General features: G+C 42.4%; 2 protein-coding genes across 2 annotated transcripts in view; both read left to right on the top strand.

The window, feature by feature from the left end:
* LOC124161460 (transcription cofactor vestigial-like protein 2) overlaps window positions 1–15,771 on the top strand; it is a gene marked incomplete at its 3' end in the record, with an annotated part of 141,104 nt that extends 125,333 nt beyond the window's left edge. The window contains exon 3 of the mRNA XM_046537782.1: window positions 15,674–15,771. Coding sequence (XP_046393738.1) covers window positions 15,674–15,771 — 98 coding nt within the window. The remainder of the gene's footprint in view (window positions 1–15,673) is intronic.
* An 81-nt stretch (window positions 15,772–15,852) lies between these two features.
* Window positions 15,853–18,305, top strand: part of LOC124161575 (transcription factor Maf-like) — a 41,665-nt gene continuing 39,212 nt past the window's right edge. The window contains exon 1 of the mRNA XM_046537954.1: window positions 15,853–16,120. The gene's annotated coding sequence lies outside the window, so the exon portion shown is untranslated. The remainder of the gene's footprint in view (window positions 16,121–18,305) is intronic.

Here is an 18,305-nt window from a genome sequence, read left to right as displayed (position 1 = left end):
TGTAGCAAAAGAGGATCTGTCTCAAGTCACCCTCTAAATTTGTTGTCAACCACCGCGCATTTCAATGGGTTTGCAGAAGTCGCCACTCGCGTCACTGACGGACAATTTGATCCGAGTTTCACGGGGAAAAAAGTTATAATTATGAGTATAAAGCAAAATTTATATACATGATGATGTGATTTATCAAATTAATTTCTTTTCAATGCTATTCTTCGAAATTATACAGCAAAATATTGGGAAAAAGTGGATGGCATTGCCCTCATCTCTGCGCCACGGACATTTTTGAAATCCGATTAAAATGCAACCGAAGTGAAGGCAAGAGAAATCAGCCGTCTTGTGTGAGACGGAGTCGGGCCTTCTCCATGCAGTGCCCTATTTATGGACATCGTTATCATTTTGTCGGCAGGGCCGCCCATTCCTCCTGCTTCCTACGCCGCCGATCGCGCCGCCAGAAGCCTTCCTTCCAGACACGGGCGCCGTCGCACTAGAAGTAGGCGATGCATCGGGTAGAGCAAGGGCAGATCTCTTTATTGACACGCTCTCCAACAATTCCTTCTCTTTTTTTGTCCTTTCTGGTACGGTCAAATGGATTGCTGGATGATTGGTTCAAATGGTAGGAAGTCGTCACTTGATGCGCTGAAAATAAATGAGAGTGCTTGCGCGATGACAGAGGAGCGCGCACCCTTTCGCCATTCTCCACACTTTGATCAAACTTGCACTCCATTATGAGCTCTTCGTCGCGCCCACCCATTCTCCACTCATGTGCGATCGCGCGCCGCTCAAATTCGCCCTCTTTTTCTCGCTTATCTTCAAATGCGTGGATTGGTTGCGAATCTGTGCATTGCCATAGTGACTCGATAACACCCGTCAACAAAAATTGTCGCGAATCGTTCATCAAAGGTCGAATGAACGATGGTGAACCAACTAGAGCAGAAAACAGTTCCCGAGCATGAAGTTTTGTCCATTGAAATCTTTCGTCGATAGGTTTCCATGGAAGACAATTGAGTTCCACTTTTCAATTCCAAAAAATGATCCACTTTAATCATTATTTTGTCCTGAAGGGCCTCCTACTCCGTGAGCTTGGGTTCAAATCTCGAAGCACAATGGGCTGAAATAAAAAAAAGCTGGGCAAAAATGATTGTTTTTTAACTTTTGATTTAGGAAAAAAACGATTATATTTTCTAATTATAGAATGATTAGCAAGCACATCTCTGAAATAATTTAATTAGTTCGTTATTTTTTATTGCAGGAGGATTCTGTGTAGTTGGTATAAAATGATCTCAAAATTTTTTCCCTATTTTTTGAGAAAATTAACTGACGCCTTTTGCTGCAGCTGCGTTTTGGTTTAAAATGCCTAAAGTAAAATCGTGCCATGATAAAAATGGGATGAGTGCTCCAGAGTGAATATTAGATTTCTGAATTTTTATAAAGTTTGGTTACAGCAGCCAATAAAAAATACTGTCTCTGTTCTATGCGTTTCTTCAAGGTTTTCTTCTGGCCTTCGACCTGAAGACGCTGGCAGCATAGCCAGCGAAACTGTTGTTTATAAACAAGCTGACGTGGAAGAAAACCCTGAATAAGAACAAAGATCAGACCATCGCCGCGGAAACCTACGTTCTAACCTGCCTCTGTGTTAAAATATCTCTTGAGTTTGTAAATAATTATCATTGGACAATCATAGTAGTGTTTAAAACGATTATCTAGATATTCCGGACGACCTAATAACCCGCTTCTCAGGAATTATGAGAGCTGTATCCACTGGGCATCGTGTAATTTGTACGGTTTTCTCAGCGTAGTCCTTAGAAACAGCTAAACTCTACGTAAACCATAATCCATGGTATCACATGCCACCAACTATTCACAAAGTTTTAAAACATGGAGCGCGATTTGTGAAACATGCCATTCTCCCTATCAAACAGCTTTTCGTTGAGTCATTGGAAGCATGGCACAAGGATATATGAAGATAACGTGGAAAAGAAAAGTGTCTAGGATTGCCACAAACCACGACCTTTTCAATAGGTAGGCTTCTGCATGCATCAGATCCTTTTATTTCTTATTCCGCGGGGGTTAATCTTAATGTGAGAAAAAACAGAGGAGGTGAAAAATCTTATGATGCAAGAAGAAAACGTTTTGGAACATTACAAGTCTTTATCTTTTTACTATTTTTTATTGTTATTGGCATTCTCAACAATATTTTGGACTGCATCATCCTAAATATGTTTCATTGCATCTTTAAAATACACAAATTGCAAAAAGTTTCATCAATTTTTCAGTACTTAAGACTACACTGATTTTTGGCCAGCTTTTTCCGGTTTCAGCGCACTGCGCGACGACGGTGGTGAAGTTTTCATTAGATTACCCGATGATCTCTGCAACAGTGCTTCCCGGAGTGCTTTAAGCGCAGCATTCCGTCCGTCGGATGGTACGTTGCGCAGTGGCCCCTAGGAGTCTTTCGTTAAGAACAGGCGAATGCCGACGCCTGCCTTCCCAGCTGTCGCTCCGTCTTATACTTGGACCCGCAACCATTTTCCGAATTTACGTCTGTCCTGTTCAAAGATTGCGTTTCTCATTTCTCTCTTCGAACTGTCGTACTGTTCGAACTGTTCGAGCTGTTGAAACACTTCGAGCATTTTCGACCGGAGTGCCATAGTCGGAGAAAATTTCACTGAGGTCGAGTAAAAGTTTCCAGTTGCCTGAGAAAAATGGGATGTGGTGTCTTTCGAATAGCATCTCCCCCTCACCTTCTTCACGCGACCTGCCTTCCTGGTCCACAAGTTTTGAAACACCCTGTTAGAATGAGTCACATATGTACCGTGATCTTCTGGACTACCAATAACTTTCCGCATTTAGTGTTTTACCTCCATGATTTCAAGAATAGGAATACGCACCAAATATAAAAAAGAATGAGCCCAAATATGACGCATTTCCGACATAAGTTAACTTTTTAAATCGTGATTCCGTCACTTATATTTATCGATTTATCAACGAATCACTAGTTCCTCCTATACTAGACCGCACCCAAAAATGGATGAGAAGTTTTCAATACAACAGCATAACTTTGCTTAAATTAGAATGATAATGATGATAATTTCCACTGATATATCCAATATTGAAAGTAATAAGGATTACATGCAAAAATTAGAAAAAAGTAGGAATGTGCACATTACGTTGTATTTTACACGCTAGTACACATTTAGTCGTCTCATCTCTGTCTCATATTTTCGATTTCGTTCCCTATATTTAGATATAGATAGTAGAATTAAAAAAAAGTTCTAACTCAACCTAGTAAAAATAAGTCATTTTTCGGATTCAGCGCACAAAAATATATTGTACGCCACCAACAGAACATGAAAAACAAGGTAGAATTGTAAAAATCCATCTCTGTGTTATTAGCATTAGACCCGAACAAGACGAGACCGCCTGGAAACTCAAACTGCACAAATCACTTAGCTCGCACGTTTCTGCCCAGAAAAAAAAAGACTGCAAAATTTCATTACCTTACGCGTTCGTCCCTTACTCCCGTCCGTAATCTCTCCTCGCTGCTGGGAAGGCCGAGGCGCCAAGAGAACACTCTCCATCCCCACCACGGCCCCTACCCTCCAATGCTTTCGCAGCCCCCCCCCCCCCCCTCTTCCTCTCGCTGAGCGGATGAGTCGTTCTAGTTCCCACAACTCGCGGCCGCTGTCGGCGCCCTTCGACGGGTAGTGTTTATGTCATTATTATTATTATTAAATTTTATTACTTTACTCCTGCATATACCTAGGTTTAGAAAGTCGCATTAGACTAGTAAATCCGCCGGAAATATTTTTGCTGTGACTGATATTTTTTGCCAAAAATAGTATATTCAATTAATTATAACATGTAAAACTTACGATTTCCAACAAATTTTATTATCATTATTATTATTATTATTATTAAATGGCTACAAGTAGGCCATTGGCCTGGTGGTAACATGTACATATGATGCAAAAACAATAGAAAACATTACAAGAAACTCTTGGTCCCTACTTCTTCAACCGCTTTTTAAAAATATGTAAATTTTTCGCGAAGGGCTCATAGAGTTTTGTTGGTAGGTCGTTTCAGTCCCTTATGGTCCCATTCAAGAAGGAGAACTGCTTTGTATTTGTCCTCTGTAATCGGCACTTGAACTGGTGATCATTTTTTCCAACAAAGCTGGGTTTTGATATGTCCTTCCCAAATTCTTTCCATGCTTTTTCCCCACTCATCATTCTAAACATGCCACATAGCCTGCTTTTTTTCCTCCTCTCTTGTCAACTCTCCCACCTTAGAACTCTGAGCATTTCTGAAACACTTTCCTTTTTTTTATACTTTCCCAACACATACCTTTCAGCCTTTCTCTGCACCTTCTCCAATTTCTTCACCTGCCCTTTAAAATGTGGGTCCCAGACAAGAGATGCGTACTCTAAAGTTGGTCGTACTAGGGTTGTATAGACCATTTCTTTCGTGGCCCTGGTGCTTCCTCTGAGGTTTCTTATCACCCAGTGCAATTTTTTATAAGATTTTTTGATTGTGTGATAAATCAATTTAGATAAGCTAGACAGAAAGAATGCAGTGAATGTTATGTTTTAGCGAAGGTTCCTCGTCGATAGTATCGTACTCATAACTCCGCTTAGGAAAATCGTTTAACGGCGCATTCACCTTTCGCCATAAATTGCACGTCAATGCAAAAAAAACAATAACGTCAGCAGATTGGAGAGCGGCCACCCGGCTGGAAGCCCGAATAGCCTTTTTCGTACACGTCATTCCGTTCACAACTTGGTAGCCCCTGAGAGGAAGTCGCTTTTGGCATGGACGAGTCTATTTTGAAAAATTACTGTCTCTTGGGGGAGTTGGTTTAAAATGCAATTTTTGCTCGACTGCATTCGAGGTCTGCGCTACGAGTCAGTGCGGAAGGCTTCTCCTCTCTCCGCTCCAATCGGCGGTTGCTTCCTACTTCCTCATTATGCACAAATGCTCTCTCAATATCAGATATCACACCCATGTTCGACTAAGGAATAAAAACTCTTGCCTTGCAGTTTATCTACCGATTTGATCGATAGATTTTTCTTCCTCATAGGAAAATCTACTGAAATTGGTAGCATATTAATTGCGTATTGCTTGGTTTCGCTGATGGTAGGACCTGCCCGCCTTCGTGACGGTGCAGGATTCCTCGTCCCCTCCCCTTCTTCCCCGTCCTTCCCCTGGAGGCGTCGTCGGGCTCTCATCGCGGCGGCGCCTCCTTTCCTTGTTCCTTCCCGTCCTTCCCCTTCTGGTGGCAGAGGAGAAAAGCTGATCGCTTATAGTCCCTGCCCCAGCAGTGTATCCTGCGAACCCGACCCAAGGGTTTCGTTCCTATTGCCTTGCAGTTTCCCAGTGACGTAAAACTTGGCCCATAGTCCAGTCAAAATGCAGTTTTTTCCTGTTAAGGTTTTGGAGTATCTTACAGCATTGATTTTATTTGGTCGGCTGACATAAAGAATCGTTCTCAACATTTCGTAACGAACATAGCAAAGAAGTCAATAACTATTATCATGACTCATAATCTATAATATTTTCACAGTATCCTTCTTAATTCCAAAAATTATATTGCGCAAAGAACAATAAATATTTCAAAAATTTTAATCCATTGTAACGTACAGTTCGGGCTCCATGCGGCATACAGATAGGAAACATCCCAAGCAATCTGCGTGCTTTCCATAGAGGCTGCCCTTCTTGAGCGCATGGACAATGTATATTTCCAATCTGCTTCGTAATTAGAGATATTCATGAAAACGTTTCGCGCTCCGTTTCGGAGTGTTAAGAAGGGAAGTGGCAGATGAGGAGGTCGTTGCGAGGGCGCGCGTGCCAACGTCTTACTCCAAATCGAGTCCCCCCACACCGCCTACCTCATTATCCATTCGGGTCGCGCGCGTGGCTGGAAGTGAAAAGGAAATAAGTGTCGACGACACGGCCGCCCACAGACACGCCTCCCCCTCGGATGGCCATTGACTTCGTGCCGAGACCACCACCTCCAGAGCAAAATATGCAAACAAAAGAGCGCTGGAAAGCGCGCAGTCACCGCAACCCGAGGCCAACATTTAGAAAACCCAATATTATGTCATCAAATTTTCTCCGGGCTTTCCCCCAGCCGTGCTGTGCATATTTCAAGTGTATTTTGATGTTATGACTGTGTATTCATTGTGATTGACTTTTTATTTCTTTAATTCTTTACGGTTTCGCTATTAAATGGGAGTATAACTGAAATTGAGCAAATGAATTAATACAGTCGATAATGGTGGCGGGAGGAGGAATAGAAAGCAGTTCCGATGCAATGCTTTTGGGGCTTCCCGCGCCTTACTATTCGAAGTTTTACTGTCGACGTCTCTTCCCCTAAGCCGGAGATCTTTTCTAGGCATATTGGATTGCTCCGAATAAACTCGTAGCTTCAAAGCGGAGTAGGAGGCCTATTGGAGATTTGACACTTCTCTTTCATTTATTTTTCGACATCTATCATCTTTGTTCGAACTTTTGAAATCAGCAGCCTCAGAGCCAGGGATGGCAACTGAAACGAAACCAAATGCTTGGTTTCAACCCAGAGGGAAAAGAAAGCACGAGGCCTTGGTTTAGTTTCATTCCCGCACGAAATTAAAATCACCAAGGATTTTAGTTTCGACCAGGGACGAAACTCCCAGGAACGAAACTAAATTAATCGAAACTTAGCTGCTCATAGTAAAGTTTCGACCCCAGAGGTAGAGTGGAGGGGGATAAGAGGGAATAGTTTCGACCTATTTCGTTTGACATACGTGTAGAGAGGTTAAAACAAAAAGCTTAAAAATCGAATGGCCAGTTTGCGTTCACCGTTCTACTGTTAGAGGTAAAAATTTGATTGCACCATGCATGTAATGGCGGTAGGCCGAACCTCTACTTCATTCAACCATACTTCGTACTCGGTGTTTGGTGGGCAGTGGCTTAGCCAGGGGGGGGTCCGGAGGGTCCGGACTCCCCCACCTCGAAATATAAAAACACAATTATTTTCTTTCACAAAAGAAAACAAAATATTGAAAAATTATGAATTTACAAAATATTTCTTTAGCAGATTAAGTTTTTACGATTACGAAAAGAGTTAAAATTAGTTTAAAACCCATTATTTAGTACCCTGTTTTCCAAAAATTTCCTCCCCACGTTTTGGACCCCCCCGAATGAAATTCCTGGCAACACCACTGTGTGTGGGTCGACACTGAATCGTTCGAAGGTGAAGTACGTGGTCCCTCCGCTGCGAAACATCCGTGTTTCGTTTCGTTTCGGAGTTTTACTTTAGTTTTGATTCCAATTTCGTTTCGACACTCAGTTTAGTTCCCCGGGTTTAAATCCATTTCGTTTCGTTTCTACATTTCGCTCCCGGGAACAAAACTATTGAAATTTTACTGGCTGTGACTTTCGTTTAGTATCCATTGTCATGCCAGCTCAGAGCGTTCCTTGCAAAGACACAAAATCAGCGTTGGAAACCCTGCAATCAAGGACAAACCATTCTTAATAAGAGTTTTTAGTCAATCATGGAAATGTAAAAACACCCCTCGCGATACAGCTTACGATGCTTTACAAAGCCGCGTAATTTTTTAATTCTTGAAAGTGATTTTCCCTACCATTGTCTTGGCTGATTGTAATAGTGCTCATAAAATAATGAGACTAGTTTTTTTCCGTTTTTCGCAACGACTTTCGCTCTCTCCGTCAGATATTCGCCGCGAAAAATCGACGATCTTAACGCTTTCTTAGTTAAGGCGATGACGTCACAAACTCATGCCAAGAGTTTTCAGCTATCTCTCTGTCTTCCGCATGCACCTCGTGTTGTTCGCTTTTTTTCCCACTCCATTCTATTAGAGATCCTTTCCCTTAGAAAAATTGTCTTCCTGATCCAGATTAGGAACCAAAACTCAAATGACATCATCAACTCAATAAAAGAAGGCGAAAACTTTCGTCTCACTTACATGATAAATGTATTGTATGAGGGCTGAATGAGCAATTTTTTTGTTTTAACCCATTAGTGAATAGCGTCCGATATATCGGACGCGCTTATTTAATTTTATTTCTGGGCTCAAGTTGACTTGTGCTACATTTTGATAATATATTAAGGTAAAATGGATGTCTGTCTTCACCATTCTGCTAATATTTTAGTCGACTCCTTGAATTTATCGACTCGAGAAGCATTTATGTGAGACATGAAATGGAAAGAATTTTCAGTCACCCGCACGGGGTAGGTAAATTATTTTTCATTGTAGTATTTTGCTCAATATGTTGACAACTTTTATCTTATTTTTCTTCTAAAGGTTGATATTTTTATTTTCTATGTCATCAAGTTTATCTGTACTATTTTGAATCTGTAATCAGCACTGAAAACTGACCGTCCGATGTATCTGACGGGCTGTATTATTTAAACTACTGATTGTAAAAGTTTATATTTTGCAGAATTAAGTTAAAATTAACCTTATTAGCCAGAGTAATTACTTTATAAATGAATGTTTGACAAAAATAACTTGATGCACTGATGGGTTAATCGCAACTAGTGTTTCCCTTCCGTGGACAAGTGGTGTTCAGACGAGTGGAGGGATGCGATATCAGGAATGTGATTTGGATGCGAATCGCTCTCGTGGGTCGGGAAAATCACTGCCCCGCCATCTGTGGGTCTCCCGAGGAATCAGAGAGCGCCTGCTCGGGCTCATCAGCATGCGCCACACGAAGAAGCAATCCCCATCGACAAATGAGCATCGCCTCCGATCGTGCGTGGCCACCAAACAGCTTCTCTCTCCCGACACGAGCCACCGAATTCGAGTCAACGCAAACGAGCGGCTTAATCGCTCGCTCGCATCGGCCCCACTACACTTTGAATGACAATCGACGACTCCGTGGCGACCGCCGCCCGTCATCAATTGGGGCCTTTCTGAAGATCCCCAACTCTCGCTCCTCGGTCCCTAATCCTAACTTTCCCTTCTCCTGACTTTCGGTCCTATGCGTCTTCCACCAGCACATAACCCATCCTCATCCGGCGATCATCATTTGCCCAATGCGACCCATCAAAATATAGATAGCCACAATGACTGGGTGGAAATGATTGAGTTCCCGGTAATGACAGCATTTCATTTACTTTTTATTTCTAATCGTACTCTAACAAGTAAACACTTTTACTTGTTATCTATTAAATTATTTCTGAAAGTAATTGTTACTTTTCGGCAGATACTCTACCGGAGCATGTGCTTCATAAAAGGGTGATTTCCTACTATTTTTTATTTCCTAAATCAAAAGATTATTACTCCTGGAGTACATATTTCACCCACGCACGCAAAAAGCGACGGCTAAGTATGAATGCTGGGAAAAGCCCGTGTGACGTATGGCTGCTGCTGTGTGAGGCCACCTGGGTGCGAGGCTATGAACGCCTCTACGATGCAGGATGCTTGCTGTCGAGCATGGCGGTAGCGTAGAATTCCTTGCTAGCTGGTAGAGCTTGGCTTAAATAACGATTATTATTACCCTATCAAATGAATAAAACTTTCCGACCATAGGCAATTTTATTAGGTGATTATTGAGAAATGTTTCCCTGAGCTCTGTGCCTCGTGCATGCTTTGGTACCCTCAGACGATGTAAAACTCCTATCTACTCGTATAGAATCTAGGTCCCTGAGACGTCACGTGGAGTGGCATCGCATGGGCGCCAATCTGGCCTTTTTCAAACGAGGTTAAAATTGACAATTAACATTCGTCTAAACTGGGATTTCTGAAACCAAGTAATTTTTCTGTTATGAATACACTAATGGTGGGTAACGAATCGCAACCAATGCCTTTTGTTTTCTTTGATGATGGAATCTACTCTATTGCCGCGCCGTGAGATGGCGTGCATCTCAAGGCGCTGATCTGTGCCAAGTGACGATAGGGAGCGCTGCATTCGCAGTCGCAACGATAAAGGAAATGGCAAATCGGAAATGCAATCATTGGGGTCGCTAATTAAATATTTCGACTGTCGATTTATATAATATTTATCTCTACCCGCGTTTTATGGCGAGGTTTTTTTTTTAAGTCTCTTTTAGTCTTCAGCCGGGCGTCTGATATATCTCTCTCTCTATATTCTCTAACCTCCATTAAAAGCTGCGGATTGCAAGGAAAATGAATTATTAGTTAATTCAAAGTAAAAAGGGTTATAATTTAATGCAACAAATGTCATCCAATTAAAGCGTAACTTTAGGAATATCTGGAAAGTAACTACAACTACACTAGAGCTCAAACTATTTACTTTTGGAAATTGTAATTTCTACTCGTAACTGAGTCCACATTTTTACAAGTTACTGTAACTGACCTCCGTTACATTTGTTTGGTACTTTATCCATTTCTGTCGATAACGAATGAGTCGTCTAAAAGTGAAGCATATACTTGTTTTAACGATTTTTTTGTAAATCAGCATCATTCATAAAGGTTTAGCGTGCAATGAAACCGGCGAATCATTTCCAGGAGGAATTTAACGTAAAATTTTGGATAGGGGCCACCAGGGGGCACCGCTGACCGATCGACCATATCGACCTGGTGCCCTGGAAGGCGCACATGCGCAAAACAATGTTACGCAGGAATGAAGGGGAGAGGTGACACCGCCCCCCCCCCATGACAGACACAGCTTACTCTGTGGTGAACTCTACCCTCTCCTGTACAACCCAATCTGGTTGATTCATTGAGTAAGTAATGGACGTCCTTTGAGAGGGCGTGGGGGAACGAATGGCCCCGATTTTTCGTCGACCCTCTCTTTTCATTTTCATGCCAACGTGGCACTTAATTAACCACAGGTAAAAAATTTGACTTTCTCCGCCATGTTTTCTGGATACTGAATTTATAAATCAGATATAGGTATCTTTAAGATCCAAAACCCGTTCAACTTTAGTTTCAGCTATAGCCAGTGCGAATAAATGTAGCTAGAGGTCGCGATAACATGAGTGCCAATTAGACGAAAGCGTTGATCAATTGAGCATTATGATGGTAAAAAAAATGCATACTCAATGCGGAATAGAGTGAATGAAATATGGTCAGATAGTGTATATGGTGTCATTTCAGCGAAAAATCAATTCTAGAAGATGAGGCGTAATACCACTTTTATTGCAGAAGGAAAATAATATAAGCCATCGAGGAAGAAACTGTTTAGTTTATGCCGAAGGAACAAAAACGTCCTCTGATTGCACAGGCCCTGTGTGCATGTAAATGTTTATTGTCTACATCATTAGGTCGACAGTAAAAAGGCGATAGCGCGAATGCTGCCTTCAGCTGTTTTAGTAAAAGAAAATTCAAAGTTATATTTACGAAAAAAACCTCCTTAATGTGTTCATTACAATGTTTTTAAACTGATTTAAAAATGCATGTTTACTGCCCATGGGAATAAAGACGTTAACCAATTCACGCAGCGAAGGTAAACATAAATAGCAGTAGCTGTGAGCAGGTGGCGGTATAGGCCGGTCTCCATAAAATAAGCGAAAACACATCTGTACAGAGCATTTGGCGTGAAATTCCAGTATTGGTGCATTCATAGAAAATATTATAATAGGACGTGATGGAATTAGCGGGAAAATCACAGTGTGGTTCGGTCGATTTCCAATTAACTGGGAAATCAGAGCGCAAGTTTGGAGCACGAAGTGTCGCCGTCGAATATTTTCATCAGTGTTTTTTCTTGATTCAAATAAGTAATCATACAATAACTCGTCTTGGGAGGAACATTTACTCCGTCATTGTATGAAACTGACAAGAACACTGCAGAAGAGACATTGACGTGGCTGAGAAACGTCGCGACTCAATTTCAATACCTTATCCGCGACAGTTCGATGTTTTATATCTGCGGAAGAACGGCAGATGTATTGGAAGAGACATATTTAAATGGGACCTCGAACATTCTTTTTCATTGTTTTGCGGAATTTTTCAGTGTATCCCCTCCCCCTAAATTTCTAGTGCCCCCCAGAAATTCCTGTACTTAGTTTTCCGTATTTGTTAAGGCTCGTTTTGAGATTACTAGTTCTTAATGATCATTGTTGAAATACTTCTTATATTGAATATTTATGTTTTCAAATGCTAGTTGAATGACCATTACATGCAATTTGCTGTCAATCGCTGGTTATTATTCTTATCTTCTGTGAAGTTTTTTCCCCACCCGATCAGTGACAGACGAAAGGAGTTCCCTGTGTCTGGGCTTACGTTATGAATTGCTAATATTTGACAGCGTAACGCCACAGTTTCTAAAAATTGTGCAAATAATCCATTTCGATGAGAGGCCTGGTTTGTGATGTATATACCCGGCATCTTTTCATCGTTTATTTTCGGGATATTCGTGCGAACGGGAGTCTAGACACGGCTCCTTCCTGCAAATGCGGAACGGCACGCGATGGACTCGTATCTGATGCAGACCGAAGGCACACGACAGCGGCGCCACTTTGATGGCGCCCAGCGGACGCGTCGCCCGCCCCGTGGACCTAGGCCGTCCACCGCAGGAGGGAGAAAGACAATGAACGACGCCGCTATTCCATTATGCACTGTTGTATTTGCACGGCCTTAGGAGCATCTTGCCACCATGCTTTGCACCTGCGGAGCAGGAATGGCTAGCGAGGAATCCATTGCTATCCCCCACGGATGCACGCAACCCTCTCGTCATCGGAGCCAATATGGTTGCTTGAAATGAGTGAAGATGGCAGCTCTCGAGAGGACGGCGACTCGAGAAAGCTCCGAGGGCCAATCATTCCTTTCGGTATTCAGCTTAGTAAAACCACTTGTCTGTTTCCACACACTTTTATTTTAAACCGACCATGGTTTCGGCAATTTGTGCCATTATCAAGGTACTTAGCCTTGGGTGACAGCCTTTTTACAGTGGTTTTTAGGAGGGGGTTTTCAGGAGAAAAACTCTACCACTCTGGGTTTGAGAAACTCCCACTATAAAAAGGCTGTCACCCAAGGCCATGTACCTTAATAATGGCACGAATTGCCGAAACAATGGTCGGTTTAAATAAAAGTGTATGGAAACAGACAAGTGGTTTTACTAAGCTGAATATCGAAGATTTCCACCGTATCGCGCCGGACACTGTATCATTCATTCCTTTCGGGTGTAAGAGAAGGAGAATTTGAACGCAGGCCAGCCGAGAGTGCTTGCAAAACATTCACAAGATGATCTTAAACCTACGTTCGCGAGCGATGCATGATTATTGCGGCATAAGGATGGAAGTAATGTGTTTTTGCGATAAAGGGGCCAATTGGGTACGAGAGGGAGGTGCGCCACCGCCGGGCGGAGTTTCCGTTCGGTGTCACTCCGTCCCCTGCAGTCACTTATTACGAATGGGAGAGTCACTGCTAGGTGGAGAGGACTTCTCCGAGGGTCGGAGAAGAGCGATGCGACAGAAGTGACGTTTGTATGAGAAATTCTGAGCTCCTTCAACCCGAAAACGGCTGTAGCCAATGGTAAGTGTTTGCAGTGTTCTAATTCCGCGGTAACTGTTTCTAGCAGACAAATATTTCGGCAACGGTTATTGGCAGGTATTGGCGTTTTTGGATTCATTGGGACACACTATTCGTTAATTTATCTTATCATTGTAACAAATGAACGATATCTTGCTCCTTTATTCGTATTAGTAGTAGAAAAAATCGTGAATAAAACATTAATATGCCGTAAATTGCGGAAGAAAGCTTCAAAAATCGCATTCAAGCAGACGCCGGTAATGACTGATTACATGGCAGACGATCGCAAACTTGCGAGGGGAGTATTTTAAGGGCTAAGCTGAGCACCATCTCCATCAAAGCTGTGACCGCAATGCGCCTCCTTAAAAAATTTATGAAAATCCATCACGAATACTTAGCTAGTGAGCCTAAATCACAGCATGACTAACACTTAACTCTTGTGGAAGAAAAAAACATCTGTTGATGAGCATTCCGTTCATGGAAGTCATGGAGTTTGGAAAGCTATTGCTAATTCAGAGAGCACAAGAAAGGCATTTTATAAAATAATGAAAAATAGCTTTTAGGCAGTCATCTATAAAATGAAAATGGCAGTTAAAGAAACATAATACTTGCACTTATTATTAAAAGAAACTTTTATTTCATGATTATGTGACAGTTTCACCAATTCCTTGGTTTCACGAATACACAATCACGGTAAAGCAGCATGCCCACAATAAACACAATTGGAGATCGCGATTCGTTCCCGTTTTTAACACTCACACACATAAGCTACAACGTATTTCAATAATTCAGGTAAAATTCACAACCGATAGATGCTCACACCATTAAAAATAATGGGAAATAGGGAAGTCCAATCATCTAAGACTGGAAGTCACTATCATCCTTATATTCATCACGTACAACTTACAATAATATAACTCGTTATGATGAAAACTACTATTTATTCACTGAATTTAAGCCTTACATTAGCCCATGACAGTGGGACAGGTGACGTTTCTCACTATTATTCGTTGATACGGTTGCTATACTTGAATAAACAAACTTCACACATAGTTTCTTCATAGCTTGATCATGAAATGTCATCTTTACGGTGAATAACGGAGGTCAACAGGCAACTGACAATATTTAAATTACTATCAGACATTTCTGCCAACCACACGAACCAGATGACAGGAATGGAGCTGAGAATCGATGGCACGCACGCTCTTGACGCCTTCAACTTCTGTTCGAACGGGCTAAAGATGACGTATTTTTTCGGTCCCGTCAACAAAAGCAGTGCACGAAAAGGTTAAAGCAGTGGGATTGCACACGGCGCACAACAAGATGAGGAGGGGACGCATCGAAAAACGGGAATATTCACTTTTCAAACTCAACCATAATAGATAATGAATGGAAATAAGGGGGGGGGGCCTCGATCGATTGATTCCTCTCCTCGACTAAATGTGTCGCTCTCATCTGATGCACTCGCTCAAAGCTTTTTCTCCCGCTTCGATGCTCGCTTTTATTTCCTTCGATTTCGCCAATTTGCGAGACGCATGCATTCATTAAATGCGACATAGATGACATGACCGGACTTTTATGATATTATTACAGAAATTTGCCTTTTCAACGGCAAAATTACTACATTTTGTGCCGAGCGCAGTTTAAATGCTCCGCCGACACTCACCGCTTAAAGCATGTGAGCGACTGGCCAGCTGTTAGTGTGCTGGGACTACGTGGCCGCGAACTACAAGTGGGCGCGGGCAAGCTGCACCTCCATCACTATGTCTTATTCCTTAATTTATAATTATTGTTCTACAACATATTTAATATATTCCGTATTTTGTTATATAACTGTGTTTCACTACATTTTATCGTCATCTACCTCATTATGAAAATAAAAAAAAGACGCTACAAAATGCGATAAACTGTTATTGAAAGTACGATAAAATAAAAATGAAAGTGCGATTTTCACGTATCTCTAATGATGAGCCAATCCTAAGATTGGTTTGGCGCAGCTCTCCTCTTCTGCTAGCCTTCTCATTATTTCTTCTCTCTTTAGCATTCTTAATGATACGTAAATCGTTCTGGGCCGCCCCTCGCCTGCCCCTCTATGATTGTTTTCATCAGGACATCATGCCTCAATTTTCATGTGACCTACTAAGCTCTTTCAGGAGACTTAAATTTTCTTCCACTCCTCTTCAAATGTTAGCATTGGCATATTCACAGTGGTATAATGTTCTCGTGTTTCTTTGCAGGTGGCGGTGGGACGCCTCCGATGACGTCACGCAGCTTCCCCCCCTCGTTCTGGAACAGCCACTACCAACCGCCGCCTCCCCCGCCGCCGCCCCCCACCCACCCCCACCCCCACCACCACCATCACCCCCACCCCCACCTGGTCCTGCCCCCCCCTCCCCACTCTCGCTACTCGCCCACCACCCCCGCCGTCCCCACCTCCTCCTCCGCCTCCTCCCTGGACCTCTATCACCACCACCACCACCATCACCACTCGCCCTCGGTGGGGCCCTCCGCCGCGCACCACCCCCACGCGTCCGCCCCGCCCTCCGCCACGCCCTCCGCCGCCTCTTCGCTGGACCCCGCCTACTTGGCGTGCCTGCAGGCGCAGCCCTCCACGTCCGCAGGGCCGCCCACCCACCACGACCCCTGGCACCAGTACGCCGCATCCTACTACCACCACGCGCACGGTCAGTAACCCTTGAGCATTCTTCCCTTCTCTTGTTTTCATCTCCACGTAAGTGACGACCTCCTCGCCAACACACGTCATTTGCGTGGAAATGTACGCGCGCATCTTCCAAAGGAACCCTACGAGGATCCTTTGGCCGGAGCTATATAGTTGATATAATCTTAACGGGGGATGATAACACGTAATGATTAAAGCTGAATAAATTATACATTTGGAGGAGAAACAAGCGTAAACAGACGTGGGAATACTCCATTTATGTTAGCGCATCAATGATATAGGATAGTATATCGGATCAAGGATGAATTATAAAATACAATAATGTGCTAAAGTATTTTTAGCTTCCCTCGCCAATGAAGAGTCACTGAGATTCCCCTGAATGGATATTCTTGGAAACAAATGCACACCATTTCGCTGATCACATGCAATTCACGTGACACGTTATCCACGTTCCCAAGGAGACGCTCGAGGTACATTTGGATTTAGGTAATGAATACTCATTCTTACTCTAAGATAATTATAAATATGTTGCATAGGAGATGATGTTTGTTAATCTTCCAAATGGCAATAGACTTCATCACCATGAAAGTACAGATCGTTTTCAGAGCGGAAAAGGCTCATTTGGCTCATTCCACACAACTCCCTCCTCGCGATTAACTTCCTCCTTAGCTCATCAATTACGACCGAATTTGGAAAATCGTCTTCATTTGACGAGAAAACGAAAGCCTCAAAGTCTTATAGCATGCAATGCTTACAATAATATACAAGCTATTACAATGTTTTATTACTGAAATTTCCACAAAGCGAGACGGCTCAAATGTTAATAACGGATGCATGCATATATGAGGTCGAATATTCTACCAATCAATTTTCTTTTACGATATGTATGCTTCTGAATATCTCGATTCTATCGAATAAATCTCGAATTTTTCTTTGAATTCAACAATAGCAAATTTCCTGAACAACTGCTCACAATAACAATAAATAGCGGTCGCGGGTACGATCTAGTTAAGAGAAAGTATAATATAAAAGCCATATCCTTCCGCATAGGGTTGAGATAATAGACTTGGAAAAATATCTATTCCGCATTTGTTTGCCGGCAAGAGACCCCATTGTTTTACATTTCTTTTGACAATACTTCATCGCTTTACAAGGAGCATAAAATATATCGTTTAACATAAATTCTTGAAGGGTAATACAGTTCACTACTGGTCTAAAAAGTCTCTCAGCAAATGGAGTGATGGTGCGTATGGGTTTCCGGGCGCTCCAGCGGCGACTTTCATGTTTTACATTTCTTCAATGCTTTACAATGGGTATAATATATACCATTTAACATAAATTCATGAAGGGTAATCCATTAAATTGGTCGAAAAGGCTCTCATTCCTGTGAAGGGATATGAGATGGAATGTGTTGGAATGACAAACGGAGGAGAGAGCAAATCGCAAAATCACCCGGAGCATAATCACTCCATTTGAAATTCCTGCGTAGGTTTCCGCGGCGATGATCATGGTGCGTATGGGTTTCCGGGCGCTGCAGCCGCGTTCGTCGGTTTTGGGTGACGACGGTTTCGAGAGCCATCCTGCTCCCGTCTTCAGGTCGAAGTGACTTTCATGAATTTATGTTAAATGGTATATATTATACCCATTGTAAAGCATTGAAGAAATGTAAAACGATGGGGTCTATCCCCCACGTCTACCCAAAAGTCAAAAGAAGACAAAAAATAAAATTTTAATAAAATATCAAATAATGCCCGCGCAGTACACTAAAATTTGAATGAAAAATAAACAGTGTGCCTTCCTTGTTACTTTGTTACCATGCTACGTAAACTATTATTTCGGAAACTCGCCGTGGAATGGTCACAAGTGAGTTGGAGGGAGTGTTTTGGTGGCAGACATATTGCTCCATCTCTTAAGGGTTTTGATAAGACGATTCGTGACATTCAAGAGTTCTTCATTCTCACGCGTAACAGTGTCAAAATTTCGAGAGAATAATAATGAAAGCAGGGTGAAAGAAAGACATAGTGACCGTATACCTGGATGGAGCGACATAGAACCACATAGATTTGCAAAACTGAAATTACCGCGAACACGTGAAGTATCCACCCCCCACACCGCTGACCAGCAGCCATCTACATAATACCCTGCGAGCCACCTCTAGGGTGTTTGGCAGGGGCAGCCATTGTTGAAAT

The sequence above is a fragment of the Ischnura elegans genome, chromosome 6, assembly GCF_921293095.1.
Source record: "Ischnura elegans chromosome 6, ioIscEleg1.1, whole genome shotgun sequence".
Taxonomy (NCBI): domain Eukaryota; kingdom Metazoa; phylum Arthropoda; class Insecta; order Odonata; family Coenagrionidae; genus Ischnura; species Ischnura elegans.
Note: the sequence above shows the minus strand (reverse complement) of the source record. Positions and strands in the feature narration are given on the sequence as shown.